A 17,024-nucleotide genomic window follows, 5' to 3' on the forward strand; every position below is an offset into this window, starting at 1 on the left:
GCCTAACCATATTCCTGGACTGCCTCTGCATCCTTTGCACCCCATCACCCCTCTTTTACACACACACACACATCCATCTCTTCCTCCCACTCTCCCCCTCCTCCTCCTCCTCTCTTTTCTCCTCTAAGCCCCACCCTCTCCCCGTACCCACCTGACCCTCCGCAATCCAATTAGACGCACCGATGGCTGAATGTACAGACGCGCTGTGACTACCAAGCACAAACTGCAGTCTCACTCTCCTCCCCCTCTGTCTCTTTTTCCTGCTCTCTTTCCCACCTCTTGTCTCCGTCTCTCTGTCTCTCTCTCGTTGTCTCTGCATCTTACCCAACCCCCCCTCTCGCTTCTGCTTCCATTCAGATTATTTACCCATCTCCTCCTCTCCTCGCTCCCTCTGCTCTGTCTCTCTCCTCCCTCTCGCCTTCTCTTCCTTTGCCGCTCTAGCCGCCTCACCCTACATCCCTCCCTTCCTACCGAGCTCCCTCCTCTTCCTCCTCCTCTTCCTCCTCCTCCTCCTCCTCCTCCTCCTCCCGGAGATCTTCAAAGCTGCCCAGCACACACTTGCACATAGCATAACACACTCCTCTCCTGCGTGGGAAAAACATGTCAGCTATTCTGGACCTGGACCAGATTGCATGCTCTGGGAATGGAGTGGTGAGTGACAAATGCATCTCGTCTGCCTCGACACACCTGGCTGGGTCCTTGCAGCAGCAGCAGCAGTGTGTGTGTGTGTGTGTGTGTGTGTGTGTGTGTGTGTGTGTGTGTGGGGGGATTTCAGTCAAGATTAGGCGAGGGGCGGTTGTGAGGTTTCCCCAAAGACGGTGTGACAGCAGCTGGCTCCAGGAAAGGGAAAGAAAGCTGGTGGGGGTCTTTCTTTCCTGGCTTGCTTGTCACCACCTTCGGGCAGACAGCTGAGACTTTGGGCTTTTCTCTCTGGGCAGCTGCTGCTGTTGGTTGAACATTTGTTCTGTGTGTGTGTGTGTGTTTAGGTCTACAGGTCACACGGTGCCCATGTGTGTGCTCTCTCTCAGCTCAGGCTAAACATGCCCAGGGTGCAGTGGTGCATTTTAATGTGATGGTATGAAAGATGCATGTGTGTGTGTGTGTGTGTGTGTGTGTGTGTGTGTGTGTGTGTGTGTGTGTGTGTGTGTGTGTTAGCGCTCAAGTGTCTCTGAATCTGCAAATGCCACAACCAGGGGGATGTGTGTGTGTGTGTGTGTGTGTGTACGTGCTTCTCGGTGTGTGTGTGGGTGTCCATCAACAGGGTCGCTGGAATTTGTGTGTTTCAGTATGCATGTTTTCCAATGTGTATCTTTTCTGTGTATCCATAGCTACGGCGGCGGCGGTGGTGGATGGTGCACAGCGTTGTGTTCTTTTTATTCTGTTATCGCTGTAAAAACAGGCGTGGAGGTCACTCACCCCCACACACACACACACACTGTAGCAACAACACACCAAAACCAGTGTTGTGGCTCCGTCCCTCCCCTGCAGAGACCTTGAGTTTGTAGTTTCAGTCCGCTGCTTCAGCGACACACGCTGTACGCGCGTATGTGTGCGTGCGCTGCAGGTTTGGAGGGCTGCATTTGTATCCAAAAGGCAGCAGGATGGCACGTACCAAGGGTGATCGTACCAGAACACATACTTACAGGAGATGGATATGTGTGATATGTGTGTGTATGTGTGCATTTGCTGTGTGTTTCTGCCCTGTAATGCTGCTCTCTGAGGTGATTGATGGTGTTTTCAGGCAGGGCGGTGGAAAACAGGGAGGAGGGGCGGGTAGGGGTTGATAATAAGTGAGGGATTGCGGGAAGGGGAACAGCATGACATACTGCTCTCCTTTTGTCACCTCACCCCACCTCCTGCACCCAAAACCCAAGACCCTCGGTCCCAGTTGGCTCCTGGACAAACCTCTGAAGCACCAACCTCTTCTACTCAGTATTCCTGTCTCACCCACACCAACAACACAACACAACACAAAACATCCACAGACACTGTTTCTCCAGCAGCTCATCACAGCGAGTGTATGAATGGAGGGAAATGCTGCTGTCTTTGCAGAGAGCTCTCCTTCTTCTCCTTCTCTAGCTGAGCTGACTAGGCCAGCAGCCCCACCCCATGTCTGTTTTCCTCTGAAGCCTCTGTGTATACATACATGTACCCACATGTGTGTGTGTGTGTGTGTGTGTCTGTGAAAATGACAAGAGGCAGAGCTCTCAGATCTCAGATCAATATGGCCTCTACAGCACCAAGAGCTAAATGGATAGATAAAAGGCCCTCTCCTCTCTCCTTCACTCCCTTTCCACAGATCTTTTTTTTTTTTTTTCCATGGGTCTTCGTCCATGTTTGTGCCAGGACATGCCCGGAAGGACATGATAAATTAAAGCGATGCGCCCCTTCTGTTTTAAGGCACACCCTTTTGTTAGTCATACAAGACTCCCCTGTCTTCTCTCTCTCTTTTTCATCCTGTCTCTGTCACTCTGTCCCTGTTTTCACGCTCCATTTCCTCCCATCTACTTCCAGACTCTCTATCTCCTTTTTTTTTATATATCTATCTATCTCATCCTTTATTTCCACACCACGATTTCATTTCCTCTCAGTGGTTGGGTGCGCACGACTTCTTTTTCTGGCACATGTACAGTATACACACACATGACAGAAGGCAGGAGGGTGTTTGTCTCGTCTCCCAGAGCGGAGACACCGAGTGTCCTTGACTCTGTCCTTGCCCAAAAAATGAAAAGATTCTGCGGCACCACAATCATGGAGAGTTTCCTCTCTGAGCCTCTAAGTCTACAGCAGCTTTTTCTGCCCCACAACGACTGTATGACCGAGCTTTGCGGAATCGTTTTCATTGTCTGTGAAAAGGCCTGAGACGAGCGTATAAGACTTCCTGTCAGCAGGAGAAGTCTTTTTCCCGTCTCAGGAACAGAGGTTACGTTGAATACCTGTAGACCGTAGCGTAGCACACTGTCGATATACCGTAGCAGGCAGAGGCACTCGCTTTGTGTTAGTTCATAGTTTTCATGTTTTGGTGCGACAGGCTAATCTTTGTACCAACGCCCACTCAAACGGAGACGTCTCATTTCATTACTGACAGGATGAGCACTTCACCGCTTCCGTTATTGTGTCCATTACACATCGCAGACACAAATTACTGCAGCCTCGTCCTTGAGAATTAACCTTCATTGCCTCTGAAGAGATTGTGACACATATCCATCAGGCCCAAACGTCTGCAGTGGGGAGATGTGGAGAGAGACACACCGTCCCTGTGTCTGTCAGCCATAACCTGTGTCTCTCTTCCACTCTGGCTCGATCTCTTTATTATTGATGACCGGTGGGCCTTGAGACCAGACGAGCTTTGGGCCCCGCCCGCTGCTCCCTCTCTGTGCAGTACACACACACACACACACGCACACATGCACAGACATGCACACACAGCTACGTCACGGACAGTGTTGTGTGTTGCACCAAGTCATGCTGATGCTGGCAAGTGTGTGTGTGTGATATAAAATGATGCTGAAAAACTGTCTTTTTTGTCGCCACCTCCCATGTTTCACTTGTGACCTGATGAGAGCATGTTTTTACTCTGTCGTACTCTCACTATTACCCCCGTATATTTATTTATTCTGATGTGTTTCTGCTGCTGAGGCACTGAGAAGCACTAATGCAAGGCGTCCTTGTGCCTGATAGAGAAAGGAATTCAAAAGAAAGCAGTGAGAGATTAAAGCTGGTGTGAGTCCCTTGAATTTTAATGGGTCTCTCTGCAAAGACATTCAGCAAATGACACAGGCATTTTCTGCAGAGTCATAGTTGTCAAAGTGCTGCGAGTTTCAGACCGTTGGATTAAAAACTGTTTTCCTCCCCAAATGAAAAGACTGTTTTTTTGTTGTTTTTCTCAAGAAAGCCCATTCAATGCTTTGTTTGTCCAAGGGCACTGGGGATGTGTGGTGGAGGCGACGGCACATGCTCTGCATCCTCAATCAAAGCCCCAAATGCTGTTGGTCACTGGGTGGTCACTTTAAGGAATGTGGGTGTCTTCGGTTTCAGTCCCTCCTGCGTTTTGTTGAATCCTTAATGCAGATTTAACTTTGTCACTGCTTGTGTTGCGGATGACATGGATACTCAATACTAACTGAGATAATATTAATTTAAAGAGGTTAAAAAAAAAACCACACACACAGTGTAACTGATATACCACTTTAATTGTGGTTATTACACAGACATAAATCCGATCCGTGGAGCTATAAGCTGATGTGCTATCGCTCAAGCCACAAAACTAATAAAACACAATTAATGTCTGGTGCAATGTGTAACTTTCATCCATTACATTGAACAGGGACAATGTAGTTTTACCTAGCAACTGCTTTGCCTTTCATTATCTGTGTGTTTGCTGGAGGTGCATGCATGCTGATGAAGGAATATATCGCCCTTATCCAGCAACTGTACTGTTTAATTTTTTTGTTTTGAATGATGATGAAGATGTTCAGGGGTAAAAGCTACATAAGGCTTTAGCTGCAAAGACAGATATTTTTGTATGTTTTGATAAAATGATGCCGGAGTTGTGCATAAGGGTTGATACACAGGTGTTAAGTCTTGTGAGCAAGGCTTTCCTCTTCACATACACACAGGTGTTGGTGCGTCAGTTCTGTATTTCAACTGTTTGTTCTTTTCTCTGTGGCTGCAGGAGCATGATATCGAGACTCCTCATGGCGTTCTCCATGTGACAATGAGAGGCGTCCCCAAGGGCAACAGACCTGTCATCCTCACCTATCACGACATCGGCCTCAACCGTGAGTCAGCTAAAAGTAGACAAAATCGATTACACAATGTCTTTGGGGTGTAGTGAAACGGTCGCGTTTCACCCGCTGCACCAAACGGCCACACACATCCACCTGAACTCTCGCATGAGTTTGTCCTTTATTTGCACTTTTTTTCCAGACAAGTCGTGCTTCAACACCCTGTTCAACTATGAGGACATGCAGGAGATCACGCAGCACTTTGCAGTGGTTCATGTGGACGCACCCGGGCAGCAGGAAGGTGCACCTCCCTTCCCCAGCGGGTGGGTGTCGGGTTGCCTCTACATGCACTGATAAATAGAGCACATTTATTTCCGTCCTGCTAGAGGAGTGCGATCAATTCATTTTTTTTTTTTTTTATAAAGTGAAGTGCACTGCTGGTTCATTTGTTAATGGAAGCACTTTAATTGTCTAACCTATTTAGTGCAAATCCCGTTTGAGTAGTGAGTGTGAATGTTTCATTTTATAACCAATTCATTTTTTGGATTAATTTAAACGTACAGACTTGTCCCTGTGCACAGACTCACATGTGTTTCATCTGTCTCCAGTTATCGCTACCCAACCATGGACGAGATGGCTGAAATGCTGCCCTCTGTGATGACTCAGCTCAAGTCAGTCCCCCTCCCCTCCACCTCCCACCTTGTGATAGCTGATCAATAATATTGTGCATAAATTGATGATTCATCTCCGGGTGGTTTCTCTGCAGGGTCAACAGCGTGATCGGTATCGGTGTTGGAGCAGGGGCGTACATCCTCACCCGCTTTGCAGTAAGTCCAAATCAGCACTGAAGCATAGATAACGTTTTTAGTCTCCATGCCAGTCTTTTTTTTTTTTTTCTCCTCCTCTCTGTCTCGCCTGGAATAATTGGAGGTTTTCAGGCCACACAGCTTGTTACACTGAGCATTAAAGCCTCCCATCAAACCCACACAGGGCATCAGGTTGCTCCACAGTCTGCTGCATATGCTGCCATTCCCCAGATGATGAATCACCTTTGCGACTCTCTTCTTTTCAGTTGCTTTCGTCTTGTTTCCACACTCAACGCAGTGGTGCTAAAAATAAGCACAATCTGTGTACAACAGAGCACAAGCAGCTAGAAGTGCACTGAGAGATGAATAATGTAAAGAGAAGATAGTTGGGCGGGTAAGGGTGAAAAAAAAAGGGGAGGTGTTAGGAGGAGCCATCGCAGCAGAGGGCTTTCTGTGGAGATTCTGCTCTCTTTCAAATAAATAGGAAAATTGATTCTGAAATGCATTTGCTTTAACTGGCTTGGAACAAAATGTGTTTACCCATGATCGATTTATAGCAGCTGTTGCTGCAATGCATTTTCATTCGTGTTGGAAGCAGCATCCGCAGTATTCCCTCGGCAGATCTTAGATTTCCCCAGACGTGCTCGCTCCGTCTTCAGGCAATTCCAGAGCCGCACCCCGTCATTTAGACGCCCAGACTTCCACAATCTTTGTTTCAGATCTTCCTTCAAACAGACATATTGCACTTTGTTGTGTTAGAGAGCATCAGTGTTTTTTATCCTGGACCTATGAAAATAACCATCTTTTATTTGTGAAGATGTGGCGCTATATATGGGCACAGTTTAGCAGACCAATGATGCTCAGGAAGGAAAAAGCATGCTGTAAATGTACATTAGAATGAACTAATTCATAGTATGAACACTGTGAGCAGTAGCACCCACAAAAAAAAATCATACTGCCAAGTCTCATGAGCCCATTGTCGTTGACTCTGACATTTATTCTTCCCCTCCCAGCTGAACAACCCCACTCTGGTGGAGGGACTGGTTCTGATTAACGTTGACCCATGTGCCGAAGGCTGGATCGACTGGGCAGCTTCAAAGGTCTGTATTATCAACGCTGCACTGTGAGTCTAGAAAGACCTCGGTATGTTCTGCCACACAGAACTATTGCTTGAATAATTGCTCTTTCATTTCAGTTCAATTTCCAGTCTTTTGTTAGGTTGTTAGGTTGTTGTTAATGAATGCATGTTGTAATTCAGTACAATTGTACAGTAGTACGCTGTCCACCTTTACAAAACTAAATTATATTTAATAAAACATTAAATATAATTTAAGAGCAAAACTCTTTTATAATAGATTCTGACACCAAGCCTTATATTTTTAAGGCTACACCCTATTATAGGATTATAATAGACTTTGGATTGGCAAAAAAGAAAAACTGCAGTGTCACTTGCTTTAGTCTTGGACTTGATAGCATTGAAGACAGACAGGGCCTCTAATCCTCTGTTAATTTAATTAAACCTGCTGTTTTGGGGTTAAGAGTTAATAAAACTAAGCTTTAGATTTTACACGTGAAACTTGTCAAAGCAGCATGGAGTCTTTTCGAGTTCACTCTTTTGGATTAGATTCATTTTGAGTGGATTAATTGGCTTGAGGTCACAAAGTTTATTTAGTACAACACTTTGTATATTGTTGTGTGCTCTGTACAAGATTTGTTTATGGAGGATTTTTTTTTTTGCTGTGTTGGTGTTACACAGTCATACAGGACCTTGAAATATTTTGTACTTTTTTACATTTGAAACAGTTCACTGTGACTCTTCTGCTGATATTACTGGGCAACTAACAACATTCAAGAAGGAAATTATAGAGCAGAGAAAACTTTCGAGTTTTCTTTTGTTGCTGTTGTGCTTTTATTGGATGGTAGAAAGAGGGGCATAGACAGAGATGCAACAACAAAGGTCCCAGCTGAAATTGAAAGAGACTGAATAATATTTATAACAGTGTGTGACACCCCGTCTCTCACAATCACTTAATCTTTAATATGAATTCTCTGTGTATTTTGCACCTTCAATATTTATCCTTATATCTGTCAGTACAGATAATGAATATACTAATATGATTATATTGTACTATACTCTACATGTTCTCACTGCTGTTGCTGTGCCCATACTTTGCTGTCAGGTCCCCAAGTAACTAAGAAAAGCTCACAGTTGTGTGTATTAACTGGGTCTGTCTGTTCCTCCTGTGCAGCTGTCTGGATGGACCAGTAATCTGGTGGATATCATCATGTCTCACCACTTCAGCACTGTGAGTTCCTCTTGTTACTCACCCCGCGTTGGTTTTTAGTGTTGTTGACCTTTTTTTTCATTGACGGCATTAAATAGTAACTGAACCTCATGAGGCTTTTCTTGATTTCCCTCGATACCTCGCCTCACTCCTATAACAGACATTTACTAATTATTCTAATTTTGGCTCCCGGGATACAAAGACTGCTGGATTGTGACTTGTGATTTACTGGCTCGGTTTAATAAGATTGTGGTCGGATTAATTCTTGTCTGGTCACCAGGATGAGCTGACAGACAACCAGGAGCTGATCCAGACCTACCGTCTCCATATCGCCCAAGACATCAACCAGGACAACCTGGCCCTCTTCTGTGGCTCCTACCAATAGTAAGATGCAGTGCATTGTTATAAACTGCGTATGAATAGCTTTTATTGTGTTCCTGGTTTCTATTTATGGTTGCAGTTCAGGCACTAAAATGTCAGTCAGCCCTGAATACATAGAAAGAAGCAATGCATCACAAAATATAAAGGTCAAGGGGATAATACAAAATCATAAGCTGCACTGAAAAGCAGGATTTCACCTCACATTGTTACCGTTGTTAATCATAATTTGTCTCCCTGCACCAGCCGTCGGGACCTGGAGATTGAGAGGCCAGTCATCGGCCTGAATGAGGACACGGTCAACACACTAACGTAGGTTTTTAGACCACAATGAAACCAAAAACTCATTTGTTTGTGAGTGCACAGTGTGATTTGAGGATGTTTACACACATTCAGGTGCCCTGCATTGTTGGTGGTTGGTGACACATCACCTGCTGTGGAGGCTGTGGTGAGTTACATGCAAACATCTCAGGCACTCATGAGACTTGATGAAGAATTTATTGCCACTGTCCTCTCTGTTTTTGAGCTCAGTAGTAACCTCTGATTGATGTTTAAGGTGGAGTGCAATTCCAGGTTAAATCCAACCAAGACCACACTGCTAAAGGTGAGAAGTTGTGAAATAAAGTTTATACATTGCAAATCATATTTTTGTGGATGTACAAATGCTGAACTCATGAGACTGTTGATGTTTTGTCAGATGGCTGACTGCGGAGGCTTGCCTCAGGTCGTGCAGGTGGGTTTTTATTTTTTGAGATCCACATTTATGTCCTTGAGCAGTTTCCTTGTTTAAACTCCCTCATAATGTTTTACCCATTGTCTTTTCACAGCCAGGGAAACTTGCTGAGGCCTTCAAGTACTTTGTTCAGGGCATGGGCTACAGTAAGTAAACACACTCATGTCATGTACCTTTTTATATGTTTTGGAAAAAAAATAATACATCTAAGTAATCTAAATATATCATGAAACTGGTTGAAACTAGCTGTACCAAATGGTCAGTGTCCAAGAGTTGTTTACAGGCTTGATACCTCTGAGCTGACGCATATTGTGGTGAAGGTTTCTCTAGTTGAATTTCCTGTTGACGAGTGCAGCGACAGGCGTTATTTCACTGAGAATTGTTCTCACCTCGGCCTTCTAAGAGCAGCTGCTGAGCACCCCTGCCGATGGGGTTTGGACTGTGGCCAACTGAGCATGAAAAGCCCCTGTTTTTGTCAGCCTGGTCACGGAGAAGGCAGCCTGTGCACCTAGGTGGATGCTAACATTATTTCCTCTCTGCTCTTTGCAGTGTGCGGCACCCGCACCCCTCAGTAGGTGAGGTGTATGTGCTTCTGGCATGACTGACATGACAGTGCCACCCCAGATGGACTGAACAACTCTTTATTTCATGTTCAGTTCAGAGTGGGCCTAAATGAATACTCTGTTGTTGTTTTTTTGCCTGGTGTGTTTTTCTTTTCTATTCAGAACTGTTTAAAGATGCAGAGACACAAAGTGCATACTTAAACAGGCCCTTTAGGTTGTTGTTTTTTTTACACTCATTCATCTGCAAACAACACCAACAACAAACACATTTCTGTCAGACCATGCTGACTTGCAGTGCACCACACAGACTCTGATCTATGGATGGATGAAGTCATGAATATAGGTTTGCTTGCTCTGGCCACACAGATGACGCCTGTGTGTTTGTTTCTGTAATGCCAATTCTTGTTTGCTCACTCCTTTTCCCAAACCCTTCACCATGGGAGGCACCCTCGGGTGTAGCTAGTGTGTCAGTGCTTCAGTGTTGCTTTAAAGGCCACCGAGCCCCCCTTCGTGTTGAGTAAATGCCACTGCAGGATTAGAACAGATTAAAAAGAGTGTGTTGCACATAGAAAGTGCGGAAAACAAATCTCAACACCTCAGCATGTTTCTGAAAGCTGTTTTTCCCTCATTAACACGTTGCCACAGTGTGAAATGTGAAAGGGAAGCAGCCAAAGAACAAGGAATAAAGCCTCAAGTTTGTACACATACCATGATTTTCTAACCTGTTGTTTAGAGCAGCGAATTGTCCTCGACCACCAAGCTGCGACAGAGCATCAGCTTGAATCAGAAATATACTGAGGTGGGATAAAGCAACATAAGAGCTACCTTCTCAACATTTCTCCCTCTCTCCCTCTTTCTTTCCTTCTTTAATCATTGCTTACAGTTCCCTACGTTCTCCTCAGTCACCTGAGCAACGAATCAGGTATCGGGTTCTTGAGCAACTGCCAGACTAGACGGCTTTGAACCCAATGGCCTTGTAACGCGGTGGATGAATGTCAATGTATGCAGAAACTCTCCAGAGAGCACTGTTTCATATTGGTATTCGGCTGCATTTCAGTGTGGTGGATACACTGAGAGAGATCGCTTTGCATACTTTGACACACATTCATCCTCCTGCAGGACTTCAGTTCCTTTTGTTAGCATGGAGTCTGTCCTCGACTCTGTTCTTGCATGATCTGCTGGTGTTGCTTCCTGTCAGTTGAGTTGGATTGCAAATGCTGTATTCTGCCTTTGTATTGCTTTTGTTTGTTTTTTTCCAAAGTGGACACACATGCATTAGTTTTTTGATACACATTTCTTTTATTTGATTAGTCTCCATATTTGAGAATGTTTTGCATGGTAAGCACTTTAGTCGTAAAGTGTTGTAATCCGCTCCCTCAGTGATCCCACTCTGCTCTGGGTTACGTGTGTGGGATATTAATGCAGGTTTCTCCGTTCCAGTGCCGTCGGCAGGAATGACTCGTCTGGCTCGCTCCCGCACCACCTCCTCCTCTAGCATCACCTCCATGGACAGCAGTCGCAGTCGCAACAACCTCAACAGCCTGCTGGAGGGCAGCACCACTGGGGGTCTGGACAACCAGGCCAGACCCCAGACCATGGAGGTCTCCTGCTAAACCCGACCCCCATCCCACCCCGTGCACCCTCCCATAGTAACTTATGTGCCCTCTGCCCCGTATCTCTCTGTCTCTCCCTTCCTCCCCCCCTTCTCTCTCTCTCTCTCTCTCATCCAACTCCTAAGCAACTCAAAGCCAGGAGGGTCTGTAATGAAAAATGTGATTAGAAAAGATGTAATAAATATATTAACAGATGCATATTATTAAATATTATATTGAATACACTATCAAAGTCACATTCCTACAAGAAACCATAACTACATTCAGATGTGTTGTATATTCAAATGGTCAAACTGTATCTTTGACTCAACTGTCCAACCTCACCCTCTTGTATTTATTTTTTTCACATTGTATTTGTTTATATGTCTTCACACGCTGTAGAAATCCTCCACCTGTTCAAGATAACCTGTAGATTTTTTTGTTTTTCCTTTTAATAATTGCACAGTACAATACTTTGAATATTTGGACTGGTCCCCTCTGTTTTCAGAATGTGGGCTATATTGATTGTGAGTCATTGTATCTTTGTTTTTATTCTTGAACACTGCTGCAACTGAAATCCGTCACAAATGTATGTAGAGGGATCACTAAACCTACTGTAGCTGCAGAAGTGGGATCGCAGTCTGTATTTAAAATGATTCCTGAAAAAGTGAAGGTACCCAGAAGAACCATTGCATACTGTAGCACACTGCAAGTCAAACTAAATCAAAGCAGTGGGGAGAACTGCATTTAAACATGGAAGAACATTCAGCGTTAAGAACAAGTTGTGTACCAGTGTGTAACTTTCATTCATTCATTTTCAATTCTTTTTGTAACTGAACTCATTGTTTCCTTTTTTTTCTTTCTGCTTTGTGTTGATGTTTTGTTCACTTGAACAGATTATTCAGTGATGTTTTAACAACCTTTAACAAGTGGGTTCTGATGTGAAAAGTGTGAGTCCCTTCACTGAGGGGCCCAGCGGTGCTTCTCACTGTCTGCTGATTCAACTCATTTCTATTACTACTGAATAAAGCTACAACATGACAGTACGTCTCGTGTGTTTGTTTATCAGAGTAAAACCTTTTACTTCTGGCTCATGTGCACATAAATTTGCAGGTGTAGTTAAATTGTACTCTTGAATGAGAAACAAAAAGTAGCATCGTATTGCAGCAACTGCTTATACTTTTCCTCTCTGTCGATGGAAAAGTGAGGTGAGTGTGGTGAGTTAGTTTCCAACCACACGCTATTTCCTCTCAGTGATAACTGTTGTCACAGATAGGTTGGCTATATTTAGCACAATGAAAGAACAACAATGGTCAGCTGCTGCGCAAATGAGACTAAGAGACTGATTTCATAATTGCGAAGACGTACAGAAAGTCGTTGTGGGAAAGACGTGACATGTTGATCTGATTACCTTGTCTTGAAGCGCCTCTCATTCTCCACTGTGAGACATGTTGACACAGTTTTCCTCCACTGATAATCAAAGATAAAATGAACTATAAATATTTTACATGTAGAGGTCAACATGACCAGAGATTTACTATATTGCATATTGCAGAGTATATAAGGTTTTGTGTCCCATGCCTGTGCAAAAACATATTCAATTTAAGAAAATTATCTTGTATTGCATTGCAATTTTAAAACATTTTACCATAATTAAAAAAAAACTTAATGTGGAGATGGATGATACCAATACAAATTGGAAAGGAACACTGTATTTTAAGGTTTTGTGGAAATATTCGATTCCTGATGTGTTTTTTTTCCACCTATATGAACAGACTGTTCTCGTTCCCAGTGATTCAGCACAAATCAGAACGATTAGAGTTTCCATTCCATTCGTTTGCTTCTAAAGAAACACACAGCACTTTAAGACTCCTATCAGGGGGATATATCATGACCGCAGTCTTATCGAAGTCTTATTAGCATTTATGAGCATGAATGTCTCTTACCAAAACCAAAAGTAAAATCATCCCTTATCTACATAATTAGTTTTTTTTCTTGACCTTTTCACACTCAAAAAAAAGATTTTAGTGTGCAAAGCCCCTGTTGCTCATCATATTGCTCCACTTCTGCTCTTTTTGACTCTGCAGAGTCAGTCTGATGGATGAACTTTTGACTGCTGATAAATCATGCAGGGGTTGCTGTCAGGAGAGGCTTTATGATGCTTCTGCAGAGCTGTGACTCCTTTGTATCTGATAACATCAATGGCAACATTTCTGGCAAGCTGCAGTGAGTGCATCAGGCTGACAGGGAAAATGTGGTCAAAGACACCATGATTCAACTCTTATATCTGAATGCAGGTCTATGTAATTTTGTCCAGTGTAAACAATTTTGCACACACTGATATTGTAAAGTGACGTCACCACTGCAACCCACCACATTGCACAACAGGGTGCATGACCAGATATACAGTTAATTCCATAAACAAGTGATGCACATTGAGCATCATTTGCTTTTTGAAGAAAAAAAAACAGCCGGCATCAGAAAGAACAGCATGAGCTGTTCTTAGAGAAGATGTCAAGGTCTTAAGCGTCACAGGAAGCTGTAGTTGGGTGACATACATAAAGATCATACAGGAAGCCTCGTCTCTTCAGGCAGATCAGCATTTGTCACTGAGACATCCTGCAGTTCATCTCTCGCTCTGAGAAGGATCTGGTCTATTACTTTTGGTTTTGGATAATCTAATTTCGGCACAAACATTAAGAGGTGAGTTTGTGTCCTGCTCGGTCTTCTACTACCTGACTTTTACCTCCATTTGAGCAAATTTACTGCCTCATAACTTTTATTATTTAAAAAAATATCAATTTTTCATTTAAAATATAAATTGCTGCTGTTTATACAAAAAAAGTTGTGTGCATGATGAAAATAAAATATGTTATTATGTATCTCGTTATTCTAAATACAGTTTTTAGATGTAACTCACATGGACTTTGTTTCTCAAAAACGTGTTGCATGGAAATTTAACACCTCGATTCTGTGCCTATTGACGTGGTTGAACGTCTTCTTGTAATCGTTGAGGTTTTTGCTGCTAGGTAACAAATGGTGTGAAAACACTTGTGAGCTGTTCTGCTGGTGGTAGTTATCAGATATAACATGTAATGATGAGAACAAAACATTTCCTCTGTTGATACCTAGCTCACCTTTTTTTTTTTAACTGTCTCTGCTCACATTAGTCATTTCAAGTCAGGAGGTAGCCAAGGAACATGGGAACCTGTCCCATCAGATGTCGATCAAACATGACAATCCTTGATAATTCATCTGAAACGGAGGGTAGGTTCATTTCTCAACACATTAACACAGAAAATGAAAAATAATTTTCAAAAAATATAACAAACAAAATTGTTCTCATTGTGTTCATCTGCTTCTTTCCCTCTGCAGCCACACAAGACAGCATGATTGTATCCCTCCATAACTACCCATCCTTTGGACACACAGAGGTGACAATGCACATTGGGGAAAGACTCACCATCGTATCAGAGTATGTGACTCATAATGTTTCACCTTCACCCTTGTTTTCACCTGGGCAGACACAATTAATCATGTTTGCTCGTTTTCTCCAATAGCGATGGCGATTTTATGATGGTAAGGTCATCAACCACGGGACTAGAGAACTACATTCCCACCAGCTACACTGCCAAGGTCACACACAGGTAGGTACAGTCACAAAGACGCACTTGAAATATGTCTGGGTGCCATGTGTGCGTGTGTGAAACCAGAGGAGTTATGCTTGCATGAAAAGAAGGGCGGGGAGTTCCCTGAAGGGTGGGAGTAGTTTCTGTGTCTGTGAACTTTACATCAGTGGAGACCGATGTTTGTTCTCTCCAGTGGCGCCTCAGCCTCTGCCTCCTGCACTTTCAGTCCTCCTCCAGTGGGGAATGTGCTCTGTTACTGTTACAGTGGGTTTTCCAAAGCTAAAAACAACATGAAGATGTTTTTTTTTTTTTGGTCTGCATGACAACACTTTGTTCTATTGTCCCACTCACATCTAAATGTCTCATGCGTCCTCTGCTGTCTGTTCAGGTGGCTGTTCACAGGCATCGGCAGGTACAAAGCCATGGAGCTGCTCATGCAACCCAATAACCAGAACGGATCCTTCTTGATCCGTGAGTCGGAGACAGTCAGAGGTTAGAGGATTTCTTTCTTTAAGAGAAAAAATGAATAAGACATAATATAGTACCAGCCTTTAAATATGTTGTGGGTGTTAAGTGGGTGTTAATAAAGCAATAATGTCATTTTTTATGGTTTGACAGTCTGTAGTAATGAGGTTTATCCATGGGGATAGCTTCATTGGCCATAGAAAATGACTTGTATGGGTTAATGACTAAGAGCCATTAAGTTTAAGTGCTGCATCTATTTGCTCGCTCTGTCTTTAGATTGTTACACGCTGTCTGTCCTGAGGAAATCCTTATACGATGACTGTGTGAAGCACTACCGCATCTCTCACCTGCAAAATGGCTGGGTGTACATCTCTCCAGGACTCACCTTCCCCTCCCTGCAATGCCTGGTGGAACACTATACAGGTGTGCACTGAGGATGTTAATGCTGTGTCATCATCACATTCAAAACCTCCAGCCCTACAGGAGTGATATCTAAATGTTTCCTCCTTTTCCAGAGTCTGCAGATGGATTATTCTGTCGACTGACAGCGCCTTGCTTTATCAAGGGTCTGGATAACACTAGAGAGGCCCGGCCGGTACCCACAGCCATCAGGAGGCCGACCATCAACTGGAAAGACATTAGCAGGTGTGTTAAGCTTTGCTTCTATTGATGACTGCCACAAGATGTCACTCTGCTCCTCAGTGTAGAGCAGCTTCCTCCTGCATGGGCCCCTCATCGTGTCCTGGTTAAAACCATTAATAAATCCTCCTTTAAGGATGCTTTTCTTTTTTCTTTTTTTCTTCTTCACTATGACACAAAGATGTTGAATAAACTCTACAATAATTTGTGTTTCAGTAAACTGAGAGTGAAGAGTGTGTATATAATGTCAGCAGATATGCCAACAGATAGTTGCACTGGCTGTCTGCCCAGATTGAGAGTCTGCGACTGTGTGAGTAGGGAGCAGCGAACCCACCATAGATAAATCAAGTTTTAAAGATGTAGCCAACAATAGATGATAGGCCTCATTAAATGAAAAATACATTTTTCATTCTGTGTTAATGTTTTTTTTTTTTTTTTTAAATCTCTAAAACAGTTTCATTTTCAGTACAAATTCTGTCCATGTTTACACAGCAGTTAAAAGCCATGTTTGGGAGGGATATTGTTTAAGTCTGTAAATCCCGTTATTTTTGTCTCCACTCAGGTCTGTGATCTTCAGGAGGAAGAGAACGGAGTCAGACCACTCTCTGGTGAGCGAGGGGCTGAGGGAGGCCATCAACTCTTACCTGCAAATGACAGATGGCAATGACCACAGCTGGGAGGTTTGAAGAGAGACGGTGGAGCTGTGTGAAAGAACTAATAATTAGACAGATCGAGAGCAGACAAATAGGACTGACCTGACTCATCTGCAACTCATCTGCCAGCCAATGTACACCCTGTACGCCCTAATGTGGTCTCCGTGCACTGCCATGTCGTGAGAGGAGGGCTGAGACACTACAATCTTCTGATATGTGATATAATGTATGTCAGCAAGAGACTGTTTTTTTTTGTGTGTGAGGCACACAGTGGGTGTGGGAGCTGAAAATAAGAAAAAAACATTGAATGTATTAATTTATTACCTTATTTGTACATATTGTTAAATCTAATATTGTTTGTTAATATGATTGTTATCATGTATGTGTTAGAATCAAATAAAATACTATAGATAGGCTATGTGATGAATGTGCAACACATAGGCTACCCACCTGAATGCAAAGAGGATCCAGCCTGTAGCCTATTATTTGATTTTTTTTTTTTTTTAAGGTATCTTATCATAATAAACAATCTATTAAAAAATGTAAATATGACT

At 43.3% G+C, this 17,024-nt stretch overlaps 2 protein-coding genes across 5 annotated transcripts in view; both read left to right on the forward strand.

Moving 5' to 3' along the window:
- Nucleotides 1-12,125, forward strand: part of ndrg3a (ndrg family member 3a) — a 34,323-nt gene extending 22,198 nt beyond the window's left edge. The window contains exons 1-15 of one of the 4 annotated variants that reach the window (XM_085776281.1): nt 197-651; nt 4,676-4,781; nt 4,930-5,050; nt 5,336-5,398; nt 5,494-5,554; nt 6,547-6,633; nt 7,783-7,839; nt 8,099-8,202; nt 8,443-8,508; nt 8,593-8,644; nt 8,753-8,800; nt 8,894-8,929; nt 9,024-9,075; nt 10,376-10,414; nt 10,933-12,125. In XM_085776281.1, the coding sequence (XP_085632407.1) occupies nt 601-651; nt 4,676-4,781; nt 4,930-5,050; nt 5,336-5,398; nt 5,494-5,554; nt 6,547-6,633; nt 7,783-7,839; nt 8,099-8,202; nt 8,443-8,508; nt 8,593-8,644; nt 8,753-8,800; nt 8,894-8,929; nt 9,024-9,075; nt 10,376-10,414; nt 10,933-11,105 (1,116 nt within the window). In that variant the 5' untranslated portion in view covers nt 197-600 and the 3' untranslated portion in view covers nt 11,106-12,125. Of the gene's footprint in view, nt 1-196; nt 652-4,675; nt 4,782-4,929; nt 5,051-5,335; nt 5,399-5,493; nt 5,555-6,546; nt 6,634-7,782; nt 7,840-8,098; nt 8,203-8,442; nt 8,509-8,592; nt 8,645-8,752; nt 8,801-8,893; nt 8,930-9,023; nt 9,076-10,375; nt 10,415-10,932 lie in introns of those variants that run through there. The other 3 variants (XM_085776280.1, XM_085776283.1, XM_085776282.1) reach the window with 3 other exon arrangements.
- A 1,501-nt stretch (nt 12,126-13,626) lies between these two features.
- sla2a (Src like adaptor 2a) lies at nt 13,627-16,968 on the forward strand. Its single transcript, XM_085778012.1, has 8 exons — nt 13,627-13,787; nt 14,255-14,351; nt 14,460-14,559; nt 14,645-14,731; nt 15,102-15,205; nt 15,455-15,601; nt 15,694-15,823; nt 16,380-16,968. Exons 2-8 carry the CDS (start codon nt 14,285-14,287, stop codon nt 16,501-16,503), a joined length of 759 nt encoding a protein of 252 aa, XP_085634138.1. The 5' UTR covers nt 13,627-13,787; nt 14,255-14,284; the 3' UTR covers nt 16,504-16,968.
- Nucleotides 16,969-17,024: the final 56 nt, after the last annotated feature.

The sequence above is a fragment of the Trachurus japonicus genome, chromosome 5 (genome assembly GCF_045865225.1).
Source record: "Trachurus japonicus isolate A0001 chromosome 5, Traja_1.0".
In the NCBI taxonomy this organism is placed as follows: Eukaryota; Metazoa; Chordata; class Actinopteri; order Carangiformes; family Carangidae; genus Trachurus; species Trachurus japonicus.

What these genes read in the sequence shown, in the direction of transcription:
- sla2a (XM_085778012.1), top strand. Translation starts at nt 14,285, where the DNA reads ATGGGAACCTGTCCCATCAGATGTCGATCAAACATGACAATCCTTGAT. An exon ending in TAATTCATCTGAAACGGAGG is followed by an intron (nt 14,352 to 14,459) that starts GTAGGTTCATTT and finishes TTCCCTCTGCAG; the next exon opens with CCACACAAGACAGCATGATT. An exon ending in CCTGGTGGAACACTATACAG is followed by an intron (nt 15,602 to 15,693) that starts GTGTGCACTGAG and finishes CTCCTTTTCCAG; the next exon opens with AGTCTGCAGATGGATTATTC.